Source organism: Vanellus vanellus (assembly GCF_965231255.1).
Source record: "Vanellus vanellus genome assembly, chromosome: 11".
Taxonomy (NCBI): Eukaryota; Metazoa; Chordata; class Aves; order Charadriiformes; family Charadriidae; genus Vanellus; species Vanellus vanellus.
The window spans coordinates 21,723,096-21,750,134 of NC_138916.1; the positions used below are offsets into that span (position 1 = coordinate 21,723,096).

Here is a 27,039-nt window from a genome sequence, read left to right on the forward strand (position 1 = left end):
AGGGGTAGCGCTGGGGGAGCTGAGGTGGCTCAGCCTGACGTGTCTGGCCAGGCAACTCCAACGTAAAGCAGGTCACTAGGTCCAAGGCTGGCATGCTGCCCGGCATCAGTGCTGGCCTGCTGCGGCCAAGGCACTCGGCACCGCTGGCAGGGCTGGGCTGGCGGCAGTAGGGCTTTGCAGGCAGGTGAACCACAGTGTGAATGACGTGGACTGAAGGTGACGTGCAAAGGGAAGTGGTTCACCACCGGCCAGGTCCCAAATCCTGCTGAATGTCACTAAGCCACTGCTTCTGTGGCCCTGGAGAATTACCTCCCCGGCCCTCAAGGGCCCCCGAGCAAGATGAGGCAGGATGATTTCTGGATACACTGCTGTCGAGGGAAGGATGTTTTTCATGAGCCGTGACATTTCTGTGAACCCAGAGTATGTGATAATAGGTTAAATGCTGCAGCCACATTTGGCACCGCACAATGATGGCTCATACTCTTTTGGGAGCATCTAGCAGCATCACCCTGAGAGTGACGCCTGGCGCGTTCCCCAGGACTACAGCGTCAGAGCTGGCTCTGTTCTGCCTGGCGATCCCTGCAGAGGTGTCAGCTGGGGTCAGGCAGCTCCTGTGCTCCCTACTTAGAAAACACCCTCATCAAAGCTGTACAGGAAGTCACGTAGTCAAGTTTTTATAACATCTGCATTTGTTTAAAAGCAGTTAGGAGAGAACAAGAAAAAAGAGACAGCTGTCAGAAGCAGAAATGAAGAATTAGCAGCACTGTTGTACGTGACTTAGGAATCATGCAGTGGTAAAGACAACAGTCTTCAATCATTTCAGGCAGTTGTTAAAAGGAGACCCTCCTCAGCCTCCTGGAAAGCAGGTCCTGCCTCTGACAAAGCCAAATAAGACGTGGACCTTTCTCCCTTAGCACAATACAGCTGTATGGCTCAGCTCTACAGCTGTAATAGAATTGTAATTGAGAGCAGACAGATTCTTGGGCTCAGATGCTGTACACGAGCTCTTAAAAGCCCTTTCTTTGTAATGGAAAGTCAAAGCAACGATTTTTAAGATGTGTGTTCCCCACCTGCCAACTACAAAATGGCAGATGGCCGGGGATGCAACCTCACAGGCAAACAGCAAACGAGGAGTTGGGCTGCGCTAAGAAGATTTTCCAGAAAACAGCTATTATAGATTTGGCTTTGGTGCCAAGAGACAACAGAGAAACAGGCTTTAATAAATTGCCTAAATATGCATTTATCTTGAAGATACAGCCACTTTGATCCTCTGAGCATACCAGTGTCAGAAAGATTTTTAATAGCTCCAAGCAAGCATTGCAATAGCTTGGATAAATAATCTGAATTTTATTACTTTCCAAGAATGATTTCTGAGGGAGTTAGTGCCTTGGGAAATGCTGGGAGCTGATGGTGGTGCATGAACTCGACACGTAGAATTTGTTTCTCTCCCTGGCAGGCCGGAGGGCAGCAGAAAGCAGGATAAAACTGAGACTGCCGGGGATTGGTCATCTTAAATTGCATTGCTTCACCCAGTGTGTATTTTAAGTTATGCCAAGGATGTACGGGTAAACATCTTTCCTTTTTTTTTCCTTTTTTTTTTTAGCATTTCAGTACATCTAAATATACCAGCGAGCAGTATTTAGAGGCAGGCCACTGTGAGCCAGAGAACTGAAAGGCAGAGCTGACGCAGTACTCCTGATTCACAGCTCCCATTTTTTGACTCTGTGACACAGCAACAGAAATGAAAGTTTGTTATTTTACAACCAAAGGGGCAGAAGCCAGGAGAATTTCACCCCTCTTCTGGCCCCTGGTTTGGCCCAAGACCAAAAGGGGAATCCTGGAGCAACAGAAGGATTCATGATTTGTGATAAATCATCTGATTAATTCACATTTATCATCTGATAAACGTGAACACCTGTAAGACACACGAGCCCACAGCAGTGCAGCTCTGAGAAAGGACCTCCCCTCATGGGACAACTCCGTTCTTTTCTTCTTTTCACACTTAAAAAGCTCAGATCCAGATATCCAGGCACTACCCCAGGCACCTGGCCCATGGTTAAACATTGCAAAACCGACACGACAAACAAAAGCCTCCACAGTTCCCTCCGCTCCCCGACACACCAGTGGCTCCTCTCTTTCCCCAGCCAGCCGAAGGGGGAAGGCGGCCCTGTGGTTCCCAGCGCTGCCAACTGCCGTGGGGCACTGGGGGCCGCAGGATGCTCTGTGTACGGGTGGGAAAAGGGAGCGAGCTCCCCTGCCAGCTCATCCAGCTGCAGATGCATCCCCGCATGCTGCGCTCTCCCCACAACTGGAGAACGTGCCTGAGCGCAGCCCTAAACCCCAGCCAGGCGGCCCTGGGTGCACCAGAGATGGCCGCCCAGCCTGGCACGGCGCGTGCATTTGGGATACGAGTTTCCTCTGAAGGTAAAAGACTTTTATGAGAACAAACATGCTGTTTTTGTTCTTGAGCTGAGCTGTTTCTCCCACAGGTGCTCTGGGCTTATCAGGAGCTCCAGCCAGGACACCTGCTTTGTCCAAAATAAAGACGCGTGATGCGTCGGTGCCTTGCCCTGCCTCTGGTTGGGATGGTGGCTGCATGAATTTGGAAAAAGCACAGATTCATTTGTCAAGGGAGATCAATAGTTTATTAACTTAAAGGTCAGTTCACCAAAGCTCCATCTTTCCTTGGGTTTGGTCCAGGCAGGTGAGGACCGGTGACGCTGTGGCTCTCCCCTCTTCACTGGGCGGAGGTAAGCTCTAGCGGGCAAGCCCAGGCAGGGCGCGTGTTGTCGCAACTGAAACCAAGCCGAGATTATCCCAGCTCCGTGAGGAACTAGTGACAATTCGTACTAGGAATTTCATTGGCAAAAGGTTGAACTCGTTAAAACTATTAACAATGAAAATGAGAACATGCAGCGTAGGAAAGAGTGTTTACATACATCTGGTGCAAAGATCGGCTCTGCAAGGTCAGAGAGGAGAAAAGGAGAAGGATGTAAGACAAAAAGATTCCCCACTCCCATATAAAAAATAGTCCACAGAGAAAAAACAAGGATTGTATAAGTTATTTTTAAAAAATCTGTAAAACAATATAGCCAAGGATATTTTAAACACAATTATATAAACACCACATGACTTACTATTAAGAGAGAGCGTGAAAAGGTTTGTTTGGGGGATGGATTTTGTAGAATTAAGAGTTTCCTGGCTGGACCCCTGGAATGTCTCTTTTGGAAACAGATGCTCAAGAAAAATCACTGCCGTAAACAGGAGGATTTTGTGAGAGAGAAGGGTATACCCAGCAAAACGGGGGAAGGATCGTAACGCAAAATGCCAGAAAAGATTAATTGGGACACCACCTCATTTAGAGGAAGGATCTAGCTCGTTCCAGAACTGAACTAATCAGCAACTTATCAAGCAGTTCCAGGAGGGAAATACATTTCATGGTAAGGCTGTGACCCCACAGGCTGGTCTGTGCAGATGGATCCCCCGAGTCCGTAAGACTCCCCGTAGGCACGGGGGTTTTCCCTGCCTGCAATTACCTGTAGGGCAGAGCCCTGCTGGACTCACTGGGCTGAGACTCCTGCAGAGCCACGTGGATCAGCTCTCGCTTTGGTCCTCAAATCTCCAGTTATTGCCATGGCCAGAAAGAAACAGCTACTCACGGAATCCGAACAGGAGTGCCAGAGCAGGCTTTAGGGCACCGCTCTGGGAACCACCTAATTCATCGTTTTACGTATGTACAGAGCACGGCGCCGGCCGTTTGCAATGCAGGTTTATATCAGCTGTCACCTAGCAGAAAAGGGTACCAAAAATTGGGCCAGAAACGGCTCTTTCTTTGCAGATGTGTGAAGTCCTGCATCCTTTGCAGCGAGGGCTCCTGCCAGCAGCCGCTCGGAGCGGGCAGATCAGTAGGATTTCTGCGAAGAACCAAGCGTGTGTACATGGATCATGCATCTGTCCCTGCTCACGAGGAGTGTTTGAGAGTATTAATATCACCGCTTGTCTGCTGCCTTTCAGGACTTGATCATTCAGGGTACGATCCAATCTCTGCTTAACATATTGCTATAGGAACGCGCTGACAGTGATATTAAAGCTATCAAACTTACGAGCGAATGCTTGACAGCACCATGTAAACTCTCCCAAAGCTGAAAAAATAAACTTTTGTCCTAAACATTTGGCAAAACTGGGCTGGCAGTTGGTGGAAGTCCTGGATGGATGCAGCCGCTGAACTTTACCCGGCCATAAGACACGTCTGACAGCAGAACTGCACAAACAGCTTCTTTTCACAGAGCTTGTTTGATTTCACCATCTCACAGAAAGTCTTGTCAGCTGGGAGGCCAAGGCGAGGAACAAGAGAAAATGAGAGCAGATTAACATTTTAAATAAACAAACATTGCACGTAACAGGCGGTGCGATTTGTTACAGTGTTGGAAGACAGAGAATTGAAAAGCAGTCGCTTTTTAAGGGCATCTTTCACATGGGTTTAATGAAGGAATAAAGCAGCTTTGCAGTGAGTGGGAGAATTAGCCCCAAGACTAAACTATAACAAAATACAAACTCTTGGATGCGTTTGGGCAACAGGCAGATATCCAGCAGTTCTGCCAGGTAAGCTGCCTGCCCACCGCAACTGGAGCCCGGCTCGCTGCAGCTGTGCCCCAGCAAGCCCAGGAGCTGCAGCGCTTTCGGCTTTCTGCTCTGAAAGGAATCCCCCAAACCCCTCATTTTTGCTACCAGGGAAGCACCACAGTGCCAGTGGTTCCGCCACAACTACTTACCATTGGTGCAGGTTTCATTTGTTACACAGGAGCCACCGAGGAGGCTGAAACCTTCTTTACACTTGAGGCAGTTTCCACTGGAGCCCTCGCAGGCTGAGCAGTGGTCATCGCACCTGGGGACAGAGACCCTGCTGTGGTCTGAACTGGCACCAAGACCCCAACCCCAGCCATCCGAAATGGGCCATCGTCCAGAAAATGTGTCTGCTGGCACCGCAACATCCAGACTGAACCAGAGGATGGGGAAAACAGTGAACCTGAAGCTTGAAAAGTTACTGAAGCCCTGGGAAAAATGGGCTCGGTGGTGCCAGCTTGATGCTCAGTGACAGCTAGTGATATCCCAAAAGCACTCACCTGTTGGGAAAGCTCAGCAGGACACGCACCTCTCCCAGCAATCCCAGTTAGAAGAAGGGCTGCGAGGGGAATCTGTGCTGCTCCCACCCGTTTGTTCAGGGAAAAGAGCCTATCAGCTGCACCTCCCACCCGGGGATGGTGGCTTGCAGAGACTGTACCCAAAATCCCTGGGAAGCGATGCTGGACCCCTGTTCCTCCCCGCTAGATAGCCAGCGTGGGTGAGTGAAACCCTGGGCAGGCAGGCACTGTGCTGCACGTTCCCAAGTCACCTTTAATCCTTCCCTTTCATGTTCCCTTTAATGAGGCTGAATCCACTCCCACTCCCCACTTAAAGCCCAGAGTGCCGCCGAGTGGGAGCAAATTGCTGCCTCCCGGCATCTCCCAGTCTCCCGCACACAGCCCCCGTGCTGGGCCAAGGAGCGGGAGAACGCTTCTCCAACAGGGCCGCAGGGCGAACAGGGCAGGGTTGATTGAAAGCTGGAATATTTGCCTAAACATCACCGTTGTTCCTCATTCCTCCCACACCTCTTCCAAAGAGCCCGGGGCTGGGGCTGAGCCCCTTCCACCGTAGCCCCAAGACATCTTGGCCGGTTGGCTCCGGCGGGGGAGCGTGCAGCTTGGCTGCTCTTAAATCTATAGGCCAGGGGCGTGTGGGGTCCAGCCCCACAGCTGCCCTGGCTCCCTCATCCCTATTTTAACTTCCCTAGTAAACAGCTCCAGCTGTGAGCTGTTTTCAGCATTTTTTTTATTTTTTATTTTTTTTAATCATCCGGTTGCGATCGGGCAGGTAACGTACCTCTTGCAGACTTTGTTGGGCAGCCCGTGGCTGTCGGCGGGGTAGAAGCCCTCGCGGCAGGCGGGGACGCAGCGCCAGTGGGGTGCAGGAGCCTCGGGACCACAGGGTGCGCAGTCCTCCTCGCCCGGCCCTGGGGGAACAGGGGAGAAGGCAGGTGACATGGACAGTTTCAGAGATGAGAGCCACGTGGCACCAGCGTGGCTGCAGCCCCGTGTGGGATGAGGGGGCACCGGCTTGGCACTGCCCTGCTCGTGCCCAGGAGCAAACAAACTGCTTGTTGTGCCACTAGGGTCCCGCACAGCTGCTCCCATCCCCAAAAACCCAGCTTCCAACTCAAAAAGCCCAGCTCCCATCCCCAAAAACCCAGCTTCCATCTCAAAAAGCTCAGCTCCCATACCAAAAACCCAGCTTCCATCTCAAAAAGCCCAGCTCCCATCCCCAAAAACCCAGCTTCCAACTCAAAAAGCCCAGCTCCCATCCCCAAAAACCCAGCTTCCAACTCAAAAAGCCCAGCTCCCATCCCCAAAAACCCAGCTTCCATCTCAAAAAGTTCAGCTCCCACCCCCAAAAACCCAGCTTCCATCTCAAAAAGCTCAGCTCCCATCCCCCAAAATCCAGCTTCCATCTCAAAAAGCTCAGCTCCCATCCCCAAAAACCCAGCTTCCAACTCAAAAAGTTCAGCTCCCACCCCCAAAAACCCAGCTTCCATCACAAAAAGCTCACTCCCACCCCCAAAAACCCAGTGTCCTGCTCCTCTGCAGAGCTGAGAGCTGAACACGGGGGCATCAGCCACCGCTCCCAAGCACGCACTGGTTTAGCTTTCCCACCCTATGCAGAGTAAAATGTGGAAAAAAGAGATGCTAAATTGGGCTGTGGAAGAGCTGGAGGAGGGAAGGGCTCGGGAGAGGAGGTGGGAAAGCAGCGAGCCCTGCTCTGATGCCGGCGCGTTGTGGCTGGATGGCAAACAGCGGTGATGGAGATGGTATTATTAGAGGCCTTCCGCGCACCGGGCTTGAGAAATGGTTATGCGGGAAAAGGAGACGAAAAAAGGCTTGAAAAATAATTGTGGTGAAGTACATTTACACTGACTGGAATAAGAATTAGAAGGGAAGTAATTTTCTTAAGGGATTAAGAACCCGTTCCCTTCCACGCTTGCCAACAAGATCAATAAATATTTTGGATTTAGTCTTAGGAAATTGCCCATGTATGATAGATGAGATTCACACCACTGAACACGAATTGTCTAGAGATCATATTATCATCAGATCTATGATGATTTTGAGGGCAGACGCAAACATTAACAATGGAAAATAATTGGACTTCCAAGAAGCGAAAAAGGCAGGATTTAAAGGGACCGCCGAGCGATTCTGGGCAGCGGGGGGAAGGCGGCGGCGGCCAGCCCAGCCCCGAGGGGCGGCCGGGATAACGCGCCTCAGCTGCCTGACATTTTTATATGCTGCAAAGCCATCTTCCATCACTCCGAGAGGGTTTTATGGCCTCCCCCGCAACCTTATTAAACTAAAGCACCTGGCTTCAGAGGAATCAGGGAAATAAAGAATGGCTCTAATAAAAATGTAAAAACTCCCTAAAAACCTTTCTAATATGAATATACTCCCAGCACCTCACGGGATGGGCTGGAGAGCTGGGATCGCTTCCCCGACAGCACTCTGCCTTGGCTTGGGGCGGGTACCGTGGGCATTGGCTCTTGATGCACCCGGGTTTTGGGGTTTTGCGTGGGGATGCTGCTGAAGGACGTACCTGTGCCGGCAGGGCAGGTCTCGCAGCGCCGGGGCTCCCGGCTGAGGTACATGGCGGGCTGGCACTCCGGCAGGCAGCTCTCTCCTGCCAGGCTGCCGAGAAAGCAGAGAGAACGTTTACACCCGAAGCTACAGGCACTGGGAACTCAACACAGCCTGTCCCCATCCCCGCATCCCCCGGTGCCCTACAGCAGCCTCAGCCTGCAGTGCAGGAGGCGTCGGAAAACCAGCCAGCGCTTCAGGAGAAATTAAAGTTCTGCCTGGACCAAAGGGACGGCTGCAGGTTCCTTAATTAACTATCCAGGAGGAAATAAAATTATTTTTTTTCCCACGGGCAGACAGCCAGGCTCTCCCAAAGACCTTTTGCACTGCGAGGCTCCCTGGAATAAAAGGAAATTGGTTCAGTGCCATGGCTGGGCCGGTGCTGCTTCGCCGTGGCAGGGATGATTTGAAGTCCCGGCTTAAAAGGATATTGGACAATAAAAAGCAAGCGCCGTGCGGATTATGTCTGACAAGTGCCTCCAGTTTTGCTTTTCTGTGGGAGTAGATAATCTTCTGGCAGCGGCAATTTCCTCGTCTGAGAGAGCCCCGCTGCTACACCGTGGCTCTGGCCCGCTTACAGCCCCTGAGCAAAGCAAAGCGCTATGGGATCCTGCTCCCGTGTGAGCTTGGGGATGGAAAACGGCTTCTTCCCAGTGCCGACGCTGCTCGCCATCATGGCTGGGCTCTGCATCCCGCAGGAGCCATGGGGCCAGCAGCAAGGGCACCCGGTACTCCTTGCGGGGTCGGGGCTGCCCCACCTGCACCCACTTGGCCATCCTATACTCAACAGGCATATCGGATAAAATTTTGCAGCATGGATGAAGCTGAGGGAAGGGTTTCTGCACTTGCAGGGAGCATTTTCAGCCTGCCTGGAACAGCTCAGCCTGGTACTAGCTCTGCCTGGTGAGCAAAACCAAGTGCCCTGTTTGGCTGGGACGGCTCTAACGGAGCCAACGGAGACTCGGGAGGAAAAATGAGCTTTTCAACATGCGGTGTAAACATTTTCATTGCTTTTGTCCCCCCCATTTTAGATACTGATGCCGGGAGCTGCTTTGGTCTCAGGTCACCAAATTTGGATGAGCGCTTCTGAGCCCGCAGCAGAGCACTCACCCACCACCCTGGCAAGCGCTGGAGAAAAGCAAATTAAATTTAAATCATGCTTTTCAGCTAAGAAAGGGACGCAAAGCACCACCTTTAAATTCCCAGGCCTCCAGCGCTCTGTGCCACAGCTGCAGTACCACAGAAGCAGGACCTCAGGTCTTTAACTAATGCCCTCTCTAATTTCCCATCAGTTTTCCCAAATTTAAACCACAGGTACAAACTCCTCCCGTGCTGGTATTTTACCTGAATCCATCTCTGCATGCGGTACATTTGTCTGCTTCGCCGACACATTTTTTACAGCTTTGATGACATTTCAGACAGCGTTTCTGACCTTTCAAAAAACAAAGCGAGGCAGGGAGAATAAAACCCGGACAGTGATTTGCAAGCGGCAGTCGGAGCCGCAAAGCCCCGCTGCACCCCAGCGCCAAACCCCCCAGGGAGGAGAGGCACGTCCTCCCCCCGATGGGTCCCTGCTACTGCAGACGACCTTATCTGTCATTGCTTGCCAAGAAGAAATACGCTTCGCAAGCAGCTAGGATCATTAATTACAGTCTTCTAATTAAGAACTGAGTTGAGTGCCTCTGCTTTGCACCACCCTCTTTGAACACCCAGGGGTTTTTCTCCTCCCTTCGCTCTGCAAGGCGCGTCGAGGGGGGAAATTCAAAGGCAATACTCAGAAATCAAGGTGTTTTGTCCCCCCGCAGCATGTAAAATAGACGCAACCTTTGCGTATCCTCATGCTACAGCTCGCAAGTGATAAACATCCTTACGTTCCTCGGCGTAAAACCCGGGCGGACACAGCACCACGCAAGTGCTCATCTCCTGGTGATGGTAGAGGCTCCGCTTGCACGCCGTGCACTGGGTCGGTCCCCTCCCGACGCAACGCTCGCAGCCCTTGTAGCACCGGCGGCACCTCCGGGCACCTTTGTCACCGAAAAACCCCGCGGGGCACGAGCTCACGCACATCCTGGGGAAGGAACCGAGAGTGCGGGGCCTTTGGTGCCAACACCCAGAGACCTCCCAGCCAGCAGCCTGGCACCTGCCACCGTCCCCTCACCCGCAGCCTTCAGGGCATCCCTCAGCCTTGGCGGTCATTTGGGCTCATTTACTTCTTATTCTTAAGATTTAAGGCGTCTTGAATGTCATGGCTGTGTAATAAAGAGCCAGGGCATCTCTTGGCCAGCAACCCCATCTATGGGTAAACTTTCCCTCTGCCAGCCCAAGAGATCGGGGAGTGGAAACCCCAATTCCTGAAGTGATTTGGCACCTCAGCTGGTTGTCCCTTGGGCATGGGTGACCCCAGCCGGTGACGCTTCTTCCCCAGCATGATTACATGGCCAAGGTCCTCCAGGGGTCTCCAGTTCCGTGTCTCTCACCCCATCATACCCTAGTCCAGGGCAAGGTTCCCCACACCTCTTCCTCCCTCCATTTTATCTCTCATACTCTTCTTTCTCTGTGCAAACATCTGTCACTCACGCTGGGAAAAGGCGCTGCCACCGCCCGGGGACTCCGCAGGGACACCCCACCACCCCTCACCTGCCGGTTTTCACGCTGCCCAGGCTGTAGTGGATGCAGTTCAAGCATTGGTCGGCACTGGGGCCGTCGCAGCCCTGGTCACCACACTCGGGGTGGCACGGACCTGGGGAGGGACAGAGCGGCTCAGCTGGGGGAGAGGCTGAACATACCCCACACCCCACTGCCAGGATGCCCTGAGCACACACTCCCTGGACAGACGGACGCGGGGAAGCAGCTCAGGACCCTCTGCCTATCTTATCCTACATCTATTATCTTATAGATCTTATATATCTTATCTTAACTATCCTACGGAGCTGCATGGCTCCAGGTCTCGCCTCTCCTCCAGCTCATCCTCCCCGGCACAAATCGCGCCCGACCATCCTCCGGCTGAACACCCTTCTCTGCAGGAGCAGCTTTGAAAGAGGGGCCGGACCCGCTCCTCGGGGACCGTCAGGGACACCCGCCTGTGTCCACGCTGGAGAAGGGTGGGAAGGTGGGAAGAGGAGCTTTTTTTACTCCTCAGACGGCTGCACCACCAATTTGTGGCGGGAGAGCTGGGACGGGGAGTTTTGCTACCTTCTAATTTCATCGTCCTGCTGCCCCACGCCGGCCGCAGGCACCGCTCCTCCCAGCCCGCCCTGGCCCTGGGCAGGATCAGGCCTTGTGGCTCCCCTGGTTGGCATTTTCCCAGGTACTTTAGGGGGGGATGATATGGCAGCTCCGCTGGTGCTTACCTGCGTACTCCTCCTCCTCCTCCACCACCTCCACCTGGCTCTGCAGGAAGGCGGCTCTGGACGGCTCCATCTCCGATGCCGGCACCTCCAGCATCCTCCCGCGGGACTGGGGGCCACCCAGCGCGGTGTAGGGGTGCTCTGCTGTCCCGTAGAAGAGGAGGCTCCACTCCTTCAGCTTCCCTGCGGGACAGGCACAACGTCACCCATCCCGGTTCGCATACTGCTCCTTCCCAGAGGACCCCAGAGCCCCGGCTTTGGGGGAAACAAGAGGAGGGTGGACAGGACTATCGGGGCTTCTCCACTAGCATGACGATGCACAAGCAAATGACAAACACCCAGAAATCCTCACCAGCCCCCGAGCTCCCAGCCTGCACAAATACAGCTGTTTAAGGCACCTACAAGGGACTTTTTACGCTATAACTCATCGGACGAACCGCAGCATCACCATACCCATCACACCCAACGTGCGGAGGGAACCCGTAACTTTAAAAGCTCCAAAGCTCCACAGTGGAGGATTATTTCTGTCTGATAAAAGCCGCCCAGCACACACCGGATTATTGCCTGCTGCTGTTGCTCCAGCCACCCCCCTATCCGACACGTCACAGGTCTGAGCTTGGTGTCCCCCGAAACACCGCAGGGGCCACCGGAGCCTGCGCAGCACCTGGGGGGCTGGGGACACCCCACGGCCTTACACCCACGCCAGGGTCTTCCCCGACCCATGCAGCTTTGGGGAAGGGGGTCCAAAAATGCTGCTGCTTCTTTTCAATGCTGTTTTTCTTTCGATTCCCCATCAATGCGAGTCACTTCACGCCCATGGCGTGCTCGGCTTTAACCACTAATCCCTGCGTTTCCAGGAAGGGCTTAAAATTTCCAACACCCAAATCCCTTGGCTCTCCCAAAGGCCTGAGAGGACCCACCAGCTGCAGGACGGAGCGGAGCCTGCGAAGGGGTGAGCTGGGGCGGCAGCAGCCGGGGGAGAGCTCAGCCACGCACCTCCGCCGAAAGAATTAAATTTGCTTTAAATCTAAAGTGTCCCACGCGAGGAAAGCTCGGGCTGCACAGGGCTGACGCTGGGGATGCAGCAGTGCCGGCGACACCCTTAGTATTTAATTGGTATTAACTTAACCAATTTAATTGGCTTAATTAATGGTCTTAAATTAACATTTAATACCTGTTTCTGCTGCCGTCTGGGAGCATCATCCCTCTTTGTCTTCCCTCTTTGCCCTCTCTGCTTCAAACCCGGTGCAGACCCTTTGAGGGGGTGACTTAACACACTCGTTTTCATTTCGTTTTGCGAAGCCGGGTGAAGCCCAGCCCTGACGCCCGCGAGGGGCTCAGAAACACCTGCCGCAAACCGTAAATACAGGGGGAAAAAAAGCAGCTCTGTGGGCGCTTCGCTGCCGTTCCTCCAAGTTCAAAAGCTTTCGGGCGAAGGCAGCAAACACAAACACTTTCGGCACAATGAACCCCCACGTGCGCCTCCCGCCAGAAAGTCGCGGGGGAGAGATTTTTAATATACTCCTGGCTTCTTATCAATGATCGTGTGGATTTTAACACCCCCGCAACGCACGCCAGCCTCGGGCAGGATGCTTCATGCCCTGCTGCCACCAGCCAGCGAGGCGGCTGCCCCTTCCCGGCGGGGACGGATCCCGCCAGCCCGGCTCCTTTGCCGGGAAGGGGTCAGGGAGCAGGCGGCCAAGCCGGGGAGAGGGGGGGACATGGCAGGGTTGGGGACACGCAGGGGGCCAGGCTGAGCCCAGCCACCCCCCGCCAGCGCGGTGGCAGCCCGGAGAGGATGTCCATCCGTCTGCAGCCCGAGGGGCATCATCCCCTTGCGCCGTTGCACAACCAGCCCACGCGCCAGATGTCCCAGCAGCGAAGCAAAACAAACAAACAACAATTACAGCTCTCGGGTTTCCTCATTTTGACTCATTACGGTTTAATTTTGGAAACCCGGCTCTCGGTTGGAGCGAGTTTGCTGCTGGGAGAAAACCCGCTCCCGGCTCAGCCAGACCGGCAGCCTCCTGCGCTGAAGTTTTATTCCCATTTTAGAAAAATTTGGGCAATATGGTTTTGCTGAAGACGGTAAAACTCGCAGAAAAAGTTACGGCCAAGCTAAGCGGCCTGCAAAGAGCTCTGGGGGCGAGGGGGACCGGCGGGCACTGGGGGGCCATGGGTGCTGGGGGACCCTTACCTTGCACCGCAGGGTTGCGCACTTGGGATGGCGTGTCGTGGATCTCCAGGGTCCACTCCCCCGCCGCCCGCTCCCCCCAGCAGTGGACGGTCATGAACTCCCAGCCCTTGAACCCCTCGTTGGAGTGGTCGAACACCCTGCAACAGTAATGCCGTGCATTTTTGAATGTCTTATTAATTTGGAAAAGATAGATATAAAGTAAGGATTTTAGGGATCCTTGCATTCACCCACCCTTGCACGGAGCCCTCCTGCAGCTGAGGCCCGAGCATGCCCCCCCCCAACCTTCCCAAAAAACCCAAGCAAACGTGCATCAACCACCTTCAGCGAGGATGCCGCCCAGCCCAGACTCGTGCCGGCTCCGGCCGATCTTACCTCCTGGCGAGGAGCTGCGACCTGGTTCCCGCTGGAGAGACGAGGCTGATCTGGAGGTCGCCCCGGCGCGGGTGCGAGATGCTGAGCCGCACCACGACGTGCTCCAGGTAGAGCACGTGCTGGTCGCGGTGCTCAGCGCAGGCGCTGCTGAGAGTGCTGGCGCGCAGCACGTGGCCCGCTCGGATGTACCTGCCGGGTACAGAGCACCGCGCTGGGGACAGCAGCGCACGCCGGTTCCCAGCAGCATGGACGCCCAGTTTCAACCCGGTCTCCTACTGCTTCATGGTGAAAATTATCTCATCCTCCATTGCAATACAGCGTCCTAGCACAGGAATTTGCTGAATTGCTCAACGGTAATGCGATGGGTTTGAACTGCCTCTAAGATCTATGCCTCATGGGCTGCAAGGGCGCTGCTTTATTATAATTATCAGTGCAGCGTTCCTCTTTGGGTTGTAATTAGTGTCTGTATCAGATAAATAGTTTCACGAACACACTTGGCTCCAAATTCATTCCTGCTTCGCATACGCGAGGCTTCCAAAGGCACTGCTTGTCTGATGAACAGCTCTCTTGCTCTACAGCCAGGCAGTGGTAAACCAGGAGAGTCCATTTGGTCAGATCCCCGATCCCACCCTTTATCCTACCAGGAGACAGACCTACCGAGGATAAGATGTGAAGTTAAGCTGGTTCGGGTCTGAAGCCAAATTCAAAGAGATGCCAGGCACCAGCAATTTGGGAAACTTTGCAACAAAGCACCTATTTTTGGTGTCTTCCATCAAGATGAGGTGTTTGGTGGAAGAAGGAGGAGACCCCAACCCATCACTACTCACGTAGGACCCAGCGGACGAGCTGGTTTAGGTCTCCCTAACTCATTTCTAAAATGGTAAGCAGCACTGTCAGCCCTCAAAATATCCCTGCTGATCACCCACTTGGGAAGCATAAGCATCGAAGGGGCAGAAATAAATCACCTGCCACCAAAGCTGGTCCTGGAGAGCCCCTGTGGGACCCGCTCCTCACCGAGCCATAGGCACAGACCCTGGGTGGGCACTTCTGGGTCAATAAACAGACCTCGGCGTGGATGATGTCGGTTGCTCTGACCATAAAATCCATGAACATCACCTCACCTGCACACAGGCTTGTCCTGGCCACCCCGACTCCTAATTTCCCTTTCCAAACGCCGGGACAGTGGCCGAGCCTTTGCATCGCAAGAGCCAGCTCCATCAAAGCTCATCCCAAGCATCCGCATGGCCCGGAACAGTCACCTCGATCCCATGACACTCACTTGGGCACCCTGTCCAGGCTTCCCACGCAGACGTGCTGGGGAGGGACTGCCTTCCATTTCTTGGCTTCCACCACAATAGCATCTGCATCCACCAGACCGAAGCCATATAGATGGCTAACTGGAAAGAGAGAAGACTCAGAAACCCCATGCCTTCTAAGCAGGGGCCAGGAGCAACTTCCTGGTGCTTGGTGGAGCATCCTCCAACCATCAGGGTAGGTGTGGAGTTGACCCTGTTGGGGTATGAGATGTGGAACTCATCACCCTGCCCAAGTTACACCCCAAATCCACACCGGCACCGTGGAAAACCCATTGCTGGGAGCAGCCCACTGAAAGAAGCAGGCAACGCTGCAGCTCAGGAGAGCCTCCACCAAGCGAGGCTTCCAAACCTCCCACCCCACGAACTACTGCCCTCTCCTCCCTCTGCTCAACAGCCTGGTGGTGGGAGCCCCCGAGGCAGGTGAGAGTGGCCACCCAGGGTGAACACTCCCAGAAGTGAAGCCCTGGAGACCTTTCTTTTCCCTTGGGTGGCCATTTCTGCCACACCACCTTCACCCCACGGCCCCTCACCTTTATGCCCCGCACCGTTGGTCTTCCAGTCGTCTGCCCGCAGGTGCACCGGCCGCGAGGTTTTGACCAGCAGATGCTGGACATCCCTCCAGGTGAGCAGGGGGCTGCAACAACACGCGGCTCATGGGATGGCTCTGCTGCCTCAAGTATTTCCAGCAGCAGCAGGGACCACCATTGGGTTAAAAAAACCCCAAACCCCTCTTTCCTGCTCCAAACCAGCAGGAATCGATGATTTAAATGCTAACGCCCTGCCTGGAGGCTGGCCAGAACACAGGGTGCCCCAGCAGAGGGGGATGCCCCAGGGAGGGATGCCACGTGCCCACGGGCGTTGCAGGATTTATTCCTGGCCAAGGGTAGTTAGCACTCCTGCTCCGAGGTATCACTGGAGCAAATCAAGGTGGTTTTCCCCATTTTCTCGTAGGAGATTGGGAACAAAGCACACCCTGAGGCAGCGTACCAGCCTCGACAGCTCGCTGATACACGCTGCTGTGTGTATTCCATTTATAGGAATAACAGCAAAAATTGCTGGGGAAAAAAAAAAATACAACTGGGTTGCTTATTTAACAGAAAAATGAAACCCAAAGTGCTTCCAAGCCTCCCCTTGGGTTGGGTTTGCACGAGGTTTGTGTGTTCAGGGTGCAGGACACTGAGCACTGTGTGCTTTTGAGCCCCCCCCCCCCCCCCCAAGACCCCAGCCCAGGGATGTTGCTGAAGAATTTTCCATGCTTTTCTTACAGTCAGTTCTTCAGCATCTCGAGCTGGGATTTATATTGCTCTCGAGCAACATTTAAGAAAAGAAATTCAATTTATTCCTTCTCATCATAATGGAGTGCCTGAGCACCAAGCTCTGGTACTTAATGTTGCGTTTTATGCCTCAGCTAAACAATTCAAAAATTACATCTAAAGCTCTTAATATATTTGTAACGAAAATGGCATCTCGGGAAACACGCTCACCCGACCTGGGCGCTGGGATTAAACCAGAGAAGAGGGACTGGAGCCAACACCCTGTGACCGCCGTCCCCGAACGCGAGCGCAACGCTGCCCTGCGGCTTATTCGCAGCTTTAATTTTATTTTCACCCCATAAAAATAATAATGACAGTGAGAAGCTCGCGAGAAGATGCTCCACGGAGCAACATGGGGATGCCCAAGGGATGAGGCTGGTCTCCCACGGGGGCTGCTCCTGGGCTGGGGGACCAGGATGGGGAGAAGAGGCAAAGAGCAGTTCGTTTGAACCAGGGAGCGTGTCGCTGCTGGTCACGCCGCGTGGGTTTTTGACATTATGCAAAAGTAGTCTTTTTCCCCCAGAAATGAAACACTTGCTGAAAACCATCACTTCTACAGACATTTTCCATTTTCCGTGATGTTTTCTGACATTTTTTTTCCAGGAAGTATTTATAAAACTCCTGTTGGAGCTGGCTGTCAGCGGTTTCAACACACCAAATGAAAAGCCTGACTTATCTCACCAACCCCAACTTTTCAACAGATGGCAACAAGTGAAGAATTAGCTCAATAAAACACCTGCAGGAAGATTAGATGCAAAACAACAACATCGTATCAAACCTTGCCAAAAAAGGAGCAATTTAGAATAACTTTGCCCCATTTTGAGTTGCTCCAGAGGAAAAAAAAAAAAAAAAACAAACAAAAAAACAACAAAACACCACCTTTTTTCTTTCTGGTTTTGCTTACCAGCTACTAAATTTGGAAACATCCCCCCGCAAGCCGGCGGTGAGGTTACACTTACTTTGCCTCCAAAGCCAAGGCGATGATGCCCGCAACCATGGGGGCGGACACGGAGGTGCCGGTGTGGCCGTCCGTGCAGCGGTGCCGGAGGTCCGTGGTGACCTGCGGAGAGAGGAGCTGCAGCTCTGCGCTGCCGGAGATGCTCCCGGCGCGGGCGATACCCCATCGAGCACCCCAGGTTCCCTCGGGATGCTGCCAGTGGGCAGCTGAGCTTGCGGGTACCCAAACCTGCCACGGCTGCCAGGCCATTGGGGGTGCTCTAAGCAGCCCCCGAAACAGGCTGCAGACACACTTCGCACCTGAGAAAACATCCCTGCTTACATTTTCCTTTGCTCAAAGGTGCAAAAACTATTTGAAAGGGGGAAAAAGTCCATTCTGCTGTGGGTCAACTGGAGGAAAAGCCATGGACAGAGTGGTGCGAGCAGGGCAGGGCTGGAGGGGGTCTGCACCCATGGGTGCACGTTGAGCTGCACTGTATTAAAAGTTTTCCTTAAAAGCTCCAGCTCCTGATGTCGGGCAAGAATTTTGCTTGCACAGGGAAAAAAAAGGGGACCCCCCCCCCATTTTTCAGCTTTTTTGTTTCAGGGCAGAGCACAATGCTTGGGTACCAAAAGCTCAGAGAGAGGAGGTGGGCAAAGAGATGCTCAGTTGGTTACATTTTTAGAAGGGTCCTCAGTTTTGACTTAATCTGGCAATTTTCTTTGGAGCGGGGGGACGGGACGGGGACAGGGATGGACATGTGCCACCCAGTTTCTCCCTGAGGTGCCACTGGAAACTGCTTTTTTTTGCCCAGCAATGCTCCAGCAGCGCTGGACTGGTGCTGGCCTCAGCCATGCAAACGCTCCCGAGCGCCATGAAAATGGCACTTGGATTCTGTTTTCTGGCTGGAAATTAATCTTTCAGGGGCCAAACAAGTCACTCCTGAATATAAAAAAAATATATATATATATACTTGTAAAAAACCCACATTTTTTTGTCAATAAACTAATTTGGGCGGAAAACTCCCTCCCAGATCGGGAAAGGTGCTGTGCTGGTGGGTGATGTTTTACTGTCCAAGGGACGGATGATGCGCGGGGATGTCGGTAACAAAATGCCTTGCTGTGAAGAAACCACAGCAGCTGGTGGGACAGGGCAAATACAGCCTGTGCCGCAGGGAATACCAGGCTAATCCACACGCGCACACGCTTTCGGGCAATTCCTGGGCTCCGAAAAGTCTCTGCTCCCCCTTCGGGTTTGCCACATCCCTGCCAAAACACCTCCATCCTCCCTCTTTTTTTTTTCTATCAAATCCTCAAAATTCCCTTTGTTATAAGCACAGGACAGCGAGCAGGCACTTTGGGGGACAGGTAAATATTTGCACGGGTATTTTTGCAATCCTCCAGCCCTTTCACCCATTTACCAGGGGAAACGCCACATCCCTGAGCTCTTCCCAAGGACCAGAACGATTTTGGCCCCACCATAAAAAAAAAACCCGAGCAAAAACCACCCGGCTCTTCCAACGGAGCCGCCATCCGGCCCAGCCACGCGGAAAACATGCTGCCCCACTTGACATCGGGGTAAAACTTACTATTTTCCGCTCGTAGAAAGCCCCGCTGCTGTAGGTGGTGGCCAGGGTGGAGGCGCATTCCTCCAGGTACCAGGGCTTGTAGCCGTTCTCGGTGGTGCTGCTGATGGAGATGGTGTAGATGCTGTTGGTGTAGCCGTCACAGGAGCAGTAATCGCCCTCTCGGCCGCCGTTCCCCGACGCCCAGACGAAAATGGACCCCAAGCCCCTGCGGCCCTGCGGGCAGAGAGGGGACGGGGGCGGTGAGAGGAGGTGTTTGTGCAGGATGAGCGGCCACCTCGGCGCGGGGAGGAGAGGGCAGCCCACCCCGGCACTGGCATGCCGTTGGCAAGCCTGATTTTTGGGTCAGGAGGTAGGGTTTGGCTAGGGTGGAAGGATGGGTCCCATCCTGCCCGGCGCTCGGTCCCCCTGCATCAGCCCCCGCAAACGCGCCCCTCGGCTCGGCCAGCCCCAGTTTCACGGGCAGCGACTCCCCGCGAGGAGAGGAGAGCCTCCGGCAACGGGGATTTTGGCATCTTCCACGGGTTCTCATTGGGGAAAACATCCGGGGTGCTCAGACCAGGTAGTGACACCCAGCACAGCGCTTTCTGGGGCGCAGGGGTGACCCCGCAGGAGGAACCAGCAGGGAACCCCCCCTGAAACCCACGTCTCCCTCGCCCCGAGCCTGCAAAGCCCCTCGTGAACCCACCCAAACCATCGAAAACTCCCCCCAGCCTATGGCTTTAGGTTCCTTTGGTCTGCTTTTTATTTTTTAATCCCAGCCCTTTTCTCCCCTCCCCATCCCTTGGCGGGAACATCTGACGGAGCCGTCCCCACGGGGTACAGCTGCGGGAACCCACCGGGAATTTGGGGGGGGGGGGGAAGGGAGCGGGGAGGGGTGTGCCAACCGCCCAGACCTCCCCAGAGCCGGGGGAAAATCCCGCCCGGCAGCGGCGGCCGCGCTGCCAACGAGGGGCCCTTAACGAAGCCAACGATGCGGGGGTGAACTGCTCCATCCTCCATCCTGCATCCGAACCGCTGCCAGGGTACCCCGGGGTACCTGCACCCCCCCCCATCCCCGTGGGGGTTCGCAAAGAGGGTGCAGCCGGTCCCAAGGGAGGATTTTTGGTGACCCAAGGGGATTTTGGGGCAGGAAATGAAGCGGCTGGGTCTCTTCCCTGCCTGGTAAGGCAGGGCTCTCCGGGGAGGGCGGCACCGCTGCCGGCCTTGGCAGGCGATGGAAGCACACGGCGGCGGAGCAACCCCCGTCCTCCCCGCGGCTGCTCCTGCCACGGAGAGATTTCGGCGCTAGCCTGGGCAGATCTGGTGTTTACCTCCCCTCCCACTGCTCTGCGGCGGCTTCCTCCACAAAATAAAATAAAATAAAAAAAGAAAATAGAAAATAATAATAATAATAAAGCAACTTTGCTCTGGAGGAATTCACGGGGATTTATTGTGGGTTTTAAGCGCCGGGGGGGGGGCGGGGAGAGGGATGGTTTATTACCTGTCTCGCCCTCCTCCTGGGGCAGAGGCTCTCTGAGCTGACCCTGCCTCCGGATACACAGGCTAAGTCAGGCTCTTTCCTTACTTTATGAAAGTTTTCATTATCTGCGCTGCCTCCCAGCCAAACTGGGTGGGTATTTCCCTAGCAAAGATTTAATAGAGCTGTCTGGAGCTCTGCAAGAAAAAGTGCAATTGCAAAGGGAATTATTGCCTTGCCCCCCGTCACCGACAGCTCGCCCCAGCTCGCCAGCCCACCGCGTCTGCTGCCGGCATCTCCGGTCCCACTTTCCAGGGATCTCCGAGGCGGCAGCGTCCCAGCCCACGTGCTTGGCGCAGGCAGCGACCGCCCGTCCGGCTCTCCAACACTAAAATCCACCCGTCTGCAAGGACCGGCCCCGCTGCGTGCAACCCAGGCTTTCCTAAATCACTAATCGGACGGAATAAAGGCAGGCACCAGTTGTCGAAGGCGTGCGGAGACATAGCAATGATCTCGACTGGGATCAGTAGCCAGGGAGCCCAGACCTCCCTCGCATCCCGCACCCCGAGCGTGGCAGCCACGGCCGCAGGGAAAGGCTGCTCGGTCCTGGTCCCGACCCACATCCCCGGGATGCGCTGGAGGAAAGCGGGTTCGGAGCCAGCACGGCTGCACGAGGACACGAAGAGGCACACAAATGACAGTACAGCAATGCACGTCTAACACCTGACAGCACTTCCCAGCAGAGCTGCTGGGAAATGTCGCACCACTTATCGCAACTCCCTCGGACTGGGAAAAAAAAAACCATGCTTTCCCTTTGCTCTCAAACAAGCAACTACCAAGATTTCCGCAAGCAGACCCCAAACGCCCAACTTCTTTCTTTGCCATCCTCCTAAGCCAACGCCATCCCAGGAAGGGGTCTCCTGGCTGCTATAGAACCTGCATCGGGGCATCATTTAAACCAGAGAACCCCTCCCGGGCCAAGGCTGGGGACGATCCGGCTCACCCCAGCAGCGCATCGGTGGGATGCGGGATGCACAGCACCTCCCCGCTTCCACAGCGCCGCCGGGGCTCGGGTGCATGCCCAACCGCGCTCCGTGAGAGCCCAGGATAAATATCCCCTCGTTAGCTCGGGAACTAATAAGGTGTGGCTGGAGGAGCGAGAAACAAGATGATAAATTACCCCAGCACAGTCCTATCGCTAACAGATAAAGGTTATTTTAATGTTTCCATTAAAAACTCAATTTTAAGGATTTATAACTCAGTTACAGCTGTTTGCTTGGGCTAAAGGTGGCGGCTAACTATCTGCTTGTGGCTTTCCTTGTTATTTAAGGAGGGCAATTAAGAGCTGTACGTGCGGGATAGTGGGTGCCGCAAACATGGGTGGCAGTGGGGGGGTGGGACGGGGATGGGGGTGGCAGGGTCTGACATCCCCCGGGAGACAGAAACAACCATCCCGAAACAGCAGGGCTGTGCCCGGCAAGTATCCCGCTGCCGCCCGTTTGCTCCCGCATGCAAAAATAAGGTCTTAAAAAGCAGCTTGTTCCCCTGTATTTACACGGCGTGAACTCCCCGGCACTTCAATGGATCCCTCGGCAGGCTCACCGCCCCGGCAGGAAATCAAGTAAATAGTGGGAAAAACACTCCACCCTATTTTTAGATAACAGGCAGGCTGCGTCGCCCCGGCCCCGCGGCCGCCCCGAATCCCGGCGCGCTGCGAGAGGAGGCGGCAGAGGCAGGAGCGGAGGCAGGGAGCGAAGTGGGGAGGGTTTCGAAGCCCAGCCTGGGGCTGCCGACGGCAAAACCCCAACCCCAAATTCGCCGGAGCGCCTGGGGGATGCTCGCCGCACGGCCCCCGGCCACTGCGACGTTTACCTGCGGCGCCCGCCGAGCTGCCAAGAAAGGTCTTTTTCCCGATGTTTTTAGCCCATATTGGGCATTTTTTAAAAGTGCCCAAAAAGAGAAGGGGCGTGGGAAGGCCGGGGCATCCCCAGCGGGGACTGACAGCTGTCAATCACGCGTGACACCGGCTAAGCCCCTCTCACTGGAGGGCTTCAGGGACAATAATCTCAATTTTTCCTGCACCCCCGTGGCCGGATCCTGCGGTGGCACCCACGTCCCCCCCCGACCATGACACAGCCGCTCGCTCCGGGTGGAAAACCGGGGAAACGCTTAACGTGATGGAGACCCCCGGGAGAGGACACCAGGGACGTGGGGAGGGTGAAGGAGGGGGGATGGGGATGCTGGAGGGTGGGGGGCCCCTTCCCTCCGTGCCGGCACCCAGAGGGAGACATTTTGAGGTGCAAAGCCACCCCCCCACCACACACACAACCGCTTTGGGTTTCTCATCCCGGCAGAGCTTCGCAACTCAACCTGGGGCCTGCCTGCTCTGCCGGGGCTCTGCCCGGCAGCCGGCGCTGCCGGATGCTCCCGCCGGGGCCGGCCGTGCCGAGGGGTCCCGCCAGGGCCGCGCCATCACCGGGCACCTCCCGCCGTCACCGCCCTCGGCCGCAAAATCCACCGGAGCTCTTAGGGACGCCGGGGAAAACTAGGAAAAATTAGAGATGATTCGCCTCCCCCCGCCCCAGCCCTAGCATTGGCATCGCCTCGGGGGGCCAAAGCCGCCCGTCCCCGCGCCGGACCCCGGGCTGGCCGTGGCCCCGGCACGCGTTCCCCACGGGGCAGGAGGAGGAGGGCGAGCGCGTCTGGGCGCTGCGGGATCCACACCTTTTTAATGCCATGCTCAAAAGCCTGTTTGGCCAATAGACCAGGTCCATCAACTGTCTTCCCATCATCATCTGGCCCCCAGCTCGCGCTGTAAATGTCAATGTAATCGGGTCTGATGCCAAGCGACTTCGCTTCAACAACATCTGTTACATCGCCATCTAACATACGAATGCCTAAAAGCACAAAAACATCAGACATTAGGGCTTAATGGCTTGGATGAAAGTGCGAGGATTGCAATCAAAGGGCTTTGTTAGCGGCGGTGGAAACCGCACGGCTCAGGCGCGCCTGGAATAGCTTCAACCCGCGGCCCCGCGCGCTAACGAGCCCGGCAGCGGGAAGCTGGGGAGCTATTTTGGAAAGTTTTCTGCATTGCTGCTTTCACAGCAAGCGATGGAGAGGGGGGTGTTAAAATTTGCTTCCCCTCCGTCGGTGGGGACTGGGCGGTGGGAGTGATGCTGCAGTCCCCAGTGGCGAAATCCCCTTGCTAAAAAGGTTTTTTCCCCCCCTTTTAAGTAATTAACTCATTTCTCCACCTGGATATCAGTGTTTCCCAGATGCTCATGCCCCCCCCCCCCCCAGCTTCAGGCACACCGGTGGGACGAAGACTCTCCCCACGAGCGGGGATGACTGTGACTGTCCCCGAACCCCGTCACTGCCCAACTGATGCCAACAGTGCCCGGGACGGGGAGAAGCCCCAGGAGAAGCCCAAGGCTGCAGTTTGCATAGCCAAAATCAGAGCCAGGACCCCAACCCACGGCGTGACGATGCTGCCACCCGGGATAACCTGACTCCCTTCCAGCCGGGAATGCCGGCAGGCGCCGGCCGCAGCGGCGTGCGGGCAGAGCCCACCAGCTCTCACCGGCAGAGCTGCACACCCCCAGCCTCACACCGCTGCAATATGAGGGTTACAACCCCCGCCGCTCCCCATCGCCCTGTCCCTGCCGGATTGCCCCCGCCGCACGGCGGGCAGAGGGTGCCGTGCCGGGCACCCCGAAAGGGCTGCCCCAGAAACAGGAAAAGAGGCGCTGGAAACTTCAGCGTCGCCTTTTGCCAACCGGGGAGAGTCCGGTTTATAAAAATGCATTTCCCTTCCCACATGTATTTTTCCTTAAAGCAAACAAATGCAGGCAGATGTCATTACAGCTGCAGCTGCGCCCTGGACACCAGTCAACTCAAATATCTCTTTTCGACGCTGTCCCCTACCAGCCAAAACCCAAGCTTCGAAATATAAAATGAGGGAGCAGAACAGTTCCCCAAAACTTCTTTTCTGTGTCATGTTAACACGGAAACACGAGGAGAAGGGGCAAAACGCCGAGCCTGGTGCCTGAGCCGCGCTCGGCTGCGGCGCGGCAGGCAAAACCAGCCGGGGGATGGGGGGTTTTGGGGGCTTGCTAAATGTGGGCACGTTTATCAGCGAGCCCAAAGTTAACTCAAAGTCAGCTCAAAGTCAACCCACCACAGCCCAAAGCCAACCCCAAACCACCCCCCCAGACCGCGATGCGGGGACCCCCCGGTTAAATAACAGGGGGGCAGGAGGGAGCTGGGAGGAGGATGCTGCAAAATACACGAACTCTTTGCCACGCAGGGAGCAATATCGGCCTCCAAAGCGAAGCGAGCACAGGAGGAGAAGGGAAAGGAGGAGGAGGAGGGATGGCGGGAGCCCGTTTTGTTTCTTGAGCAGCAATGTATTTTGCCCGGAGCAAATGAAAAGCAACGCAAGAGCGCTGAAGAGCAGCCAGTAAAATTAGATGGGAGCTCTCCGAGTGTGACAAATAGGCTTCCCCAACAAGTTGCGCTCATTAATCGCTGCTTTATTTGCGTAATCCATCTAAAATCACTCTCACTGCAGCTATAGCGCGTTTTCCTCCACAATCCCAAACTCGATATGGCTACAGACTTTATTTTTCCCCTCGGGCTGTGCGCGTTGTGGGATGCCCCAGGGGCCTCTCCCCTCCGCCGGGGGCCTCGCATCGCTCGACGCCTCCCCGGCACACCCCCAAGGTAAGGCACTCGTTAAAGGAAGCAAATTAAAATGAGACCCATAGGTCTTTATAAAGTCAACAAGTAACGCTCGTCTCCGCAGCTGCTGTGGGGAAACGGGCTTGAAAAGGAGCATGAAGGCAATGGCCCGATCCTGCAGGGTGCAGAGCTGCCTTAACCCCCCCTGGGAGCTTCGCCTGGCTCTGCTGCTGTTTGGTGCGTGCTTGGGGCTGGATTTAGAGGCAAGATACCATCCCATGAGCACTGGGACAGGATGGGATGGGGATGGGGATGGGGATGGGGATGGGGACGTGCCACAGCCTTTACAGCCCCTGCCGCCCCCCCAGTCACCCTCCCTGGGCTTATTTCTTCCCTCGGGAGATTTTCCTGGCACAGAGACACCCCTCTGGCATCCCGCTCCTCTGCACCCCCACACAGACACAACCCTATCGAAAGCAGCTTCTCGCGTGGCCATGATGAACGTGCCAAGAGAAAAGACTAAGCCCCGAATCCGCCCGTGGGCGCTTGGGTCCGTGCTGCCGACGGTGACATCTCCCAGCGCTGGAGTGGTAGGAGGGGTCGCAGCAAAAGCCCCTCTCCCGTTCCAGCCATGCCGGGGATGGGGCTAAAACCCCCCACGAGGACACGGCACCAGGCATTTGTCCCCTACACGGTCCCATCGGCCACGCGGATGGGGTGACGTGCTCCCACCCCCATCTCCCCAGTGGTCCACATACCACCAGAGCTGGCCAGAGCAGCCCCAGCTCAAACTGGCCTCCAAAACCAGCTGGGCTAATGGAAATGAGCTCTGTGAGGCTAATTACCATCAGGATCCAATTTGGTGACAACGACTCATCTGCTTCCTGCGCATCATGTTATCTGAGGGACCATGCAAAGGTCCCCCCACCTCCTTGGCGCTTTCCTCGTGAGGGCATTTTGGGGGTCCTCCCAGACCCCCCCCCACCTCCGAGTGGCTCATCTGCCGCCATTAACCTCACAAACGAGCGATTTCAGCTCTGAAGCTCAACCAGCACCACCGACCATAGCAAATGCGGCTCCCCACCCCCCAAAGACAGCCAGCCCCCCCCTCCCCCCCCCCCCGGAAAGCAGCTGTGGACTTTTGGGGTGAAACCACCGCAACCTCGATCCACATGCACCCTCACGACAAGGATGCAGCCCACGCAGAAGGTTTCCACCCCAAAATACATGGAGCAAGGGTCCCCTTGTCACCCCGTGTCACCCATCCTCTCCCAATCCCCCCCCTCCCAGGGCTCCCTGCAGCCGGGGCACCAAGGAGGAGATTCTCTCCTGGCAATATTTGGCAGAATAGCATCCCACCACCCACCCAGGGAGCCCATCGGCACGGCCGGGGTGGCCACGGTCCCTTGGGGCGGGGGGGACGGGGACGGCGAAGGGCAGGGGAGCCGCGGGCAGGCAGCCTCACCTCCGATGCGCGCGTTGTAGGCAATGCCCACGATGCAGTACGAGTTGTTCGCCGCCGCCGCCACTTCCCCCGCGCAGCGAGTGCCGTGCCTGCAAAGAGAAATCCTCCGTGAGCCCACGTCCTGCCGCAAAGGATCCCTCCAGCCACCTCCCGCCCGGCACCCAGAAACCGGCCCTGAGGCCGGAGCGGTGGAAGAAAGTGCCCCAAGAGCCAGAGAGCCCTTATCCAAACCCGCAGAAGAGCTGGGGATGGAGGAAACCAATGCAGGAAGCAATCTGCTCTTTGCTTTTCGCACCCAAGTGCCATTCACTCTTTGCATTTTGCACTCGGATGCAATTTGCTCTTTGCTTTTCGCGCCTGGATGCAACTTGCCCTCTGCGTTTTGCATCTAAACGTGATTTAGAATCATAGAATCATAGAATTGTCTAGGTTGGAAGAGACCCTTGGGATCATCGAGTCCAACCATCTACCCTACTCTACAAAGTTCTCCCCTACACCATATATCCCCCAACACCACATCTAAACGTCTCTTAAACACATCCAGGGATGGTGACTCAACCACCTCCCTGGGCAGTCTATTCCAATGCCCGACCACTCTTTCTGTGAAAAATTCTTTCCGAATGTTCAGTCTAAACCTACCCTGTTGG

General features: G+C 55.3%; 1 protein-coding gene across 1 annotated transcript in view; it reads right to left on the minus strand.

Moving 5' to 3' along the window:
• Positions 1 to 2,636: 2,636 nt before the first annotated feature.
• Positions 2,637 to 27,039, minus strand: part of PCSK6 (proprotein convertase subtilisin/kexin type 6) — a gene marked incomplete at its 5' end in the record, with an annotated part of 37,931 nt that continues 13,528 nt past the window's right edge. Inside the window, 16 exons of the mRNA XM_082488683.1 lie at positions 2,637 to 4,326; positions 4,773 to 4,885; positions 5,920 to 6,049; positions 7,678 to 7,769; positions 9,063 to 9,150; positions 9,590 to 9,786; positions 10,356 to 10,458; positions 11,069 to 11,248; positions 13,263 to 13,399; positions 13,635 to 13,823; positions 14,914 to 15,031; positions 15,481 to 15,584; positions 17,223 to 17,323; positions 18,789 to 19,001; positions 22,969 to 23,141; positions 26,393 to 26,481. Of these exons, the coding sequence (XP_082344809.1) occupies positions 4,229 to 4,326; positions 4,773 to 4,885; positions 5,920 to 6,049; positions 7,678 to 7,769; positions 9,063 to 9,150; positions 9,590 to 9,786; positions 10,356 to 10,458; positions 11,069 to 11,248; positions 13,263 to 13,399; positions 13,635 to 13,823; positions 14,914 to 15,031; positions 15,481 to 15,584; positions 17,223 to 17,323; positions 18,789 to 19,001; positions 22,969 to 23,141; positions 26,393 to 26,481 (2,125 nt within the window). The 3' untranslated portion in view covers positions 2,637 to 4,228. The remainder of the gene's footprint in view (positions 4,327 to 4,772; positions 4,886 to 5,919; positions 6,050 to 7,677; positions 7,770 to 9,062; positions 9,151 to 9,589; positions 9,787 to 10,355; positions 10,459 to 11,068; positions 11,249 to 13,262; positions 13,400 to 13,634; positions 13,824 to 14,913; positions 15,032 to 15,480; positions 15,585 to 17,222; positions 17,324 to 18,788; positions 19,002 to 22,968; positions 23,142 to 26,392; positions 26,482 to 27,039) is intronic.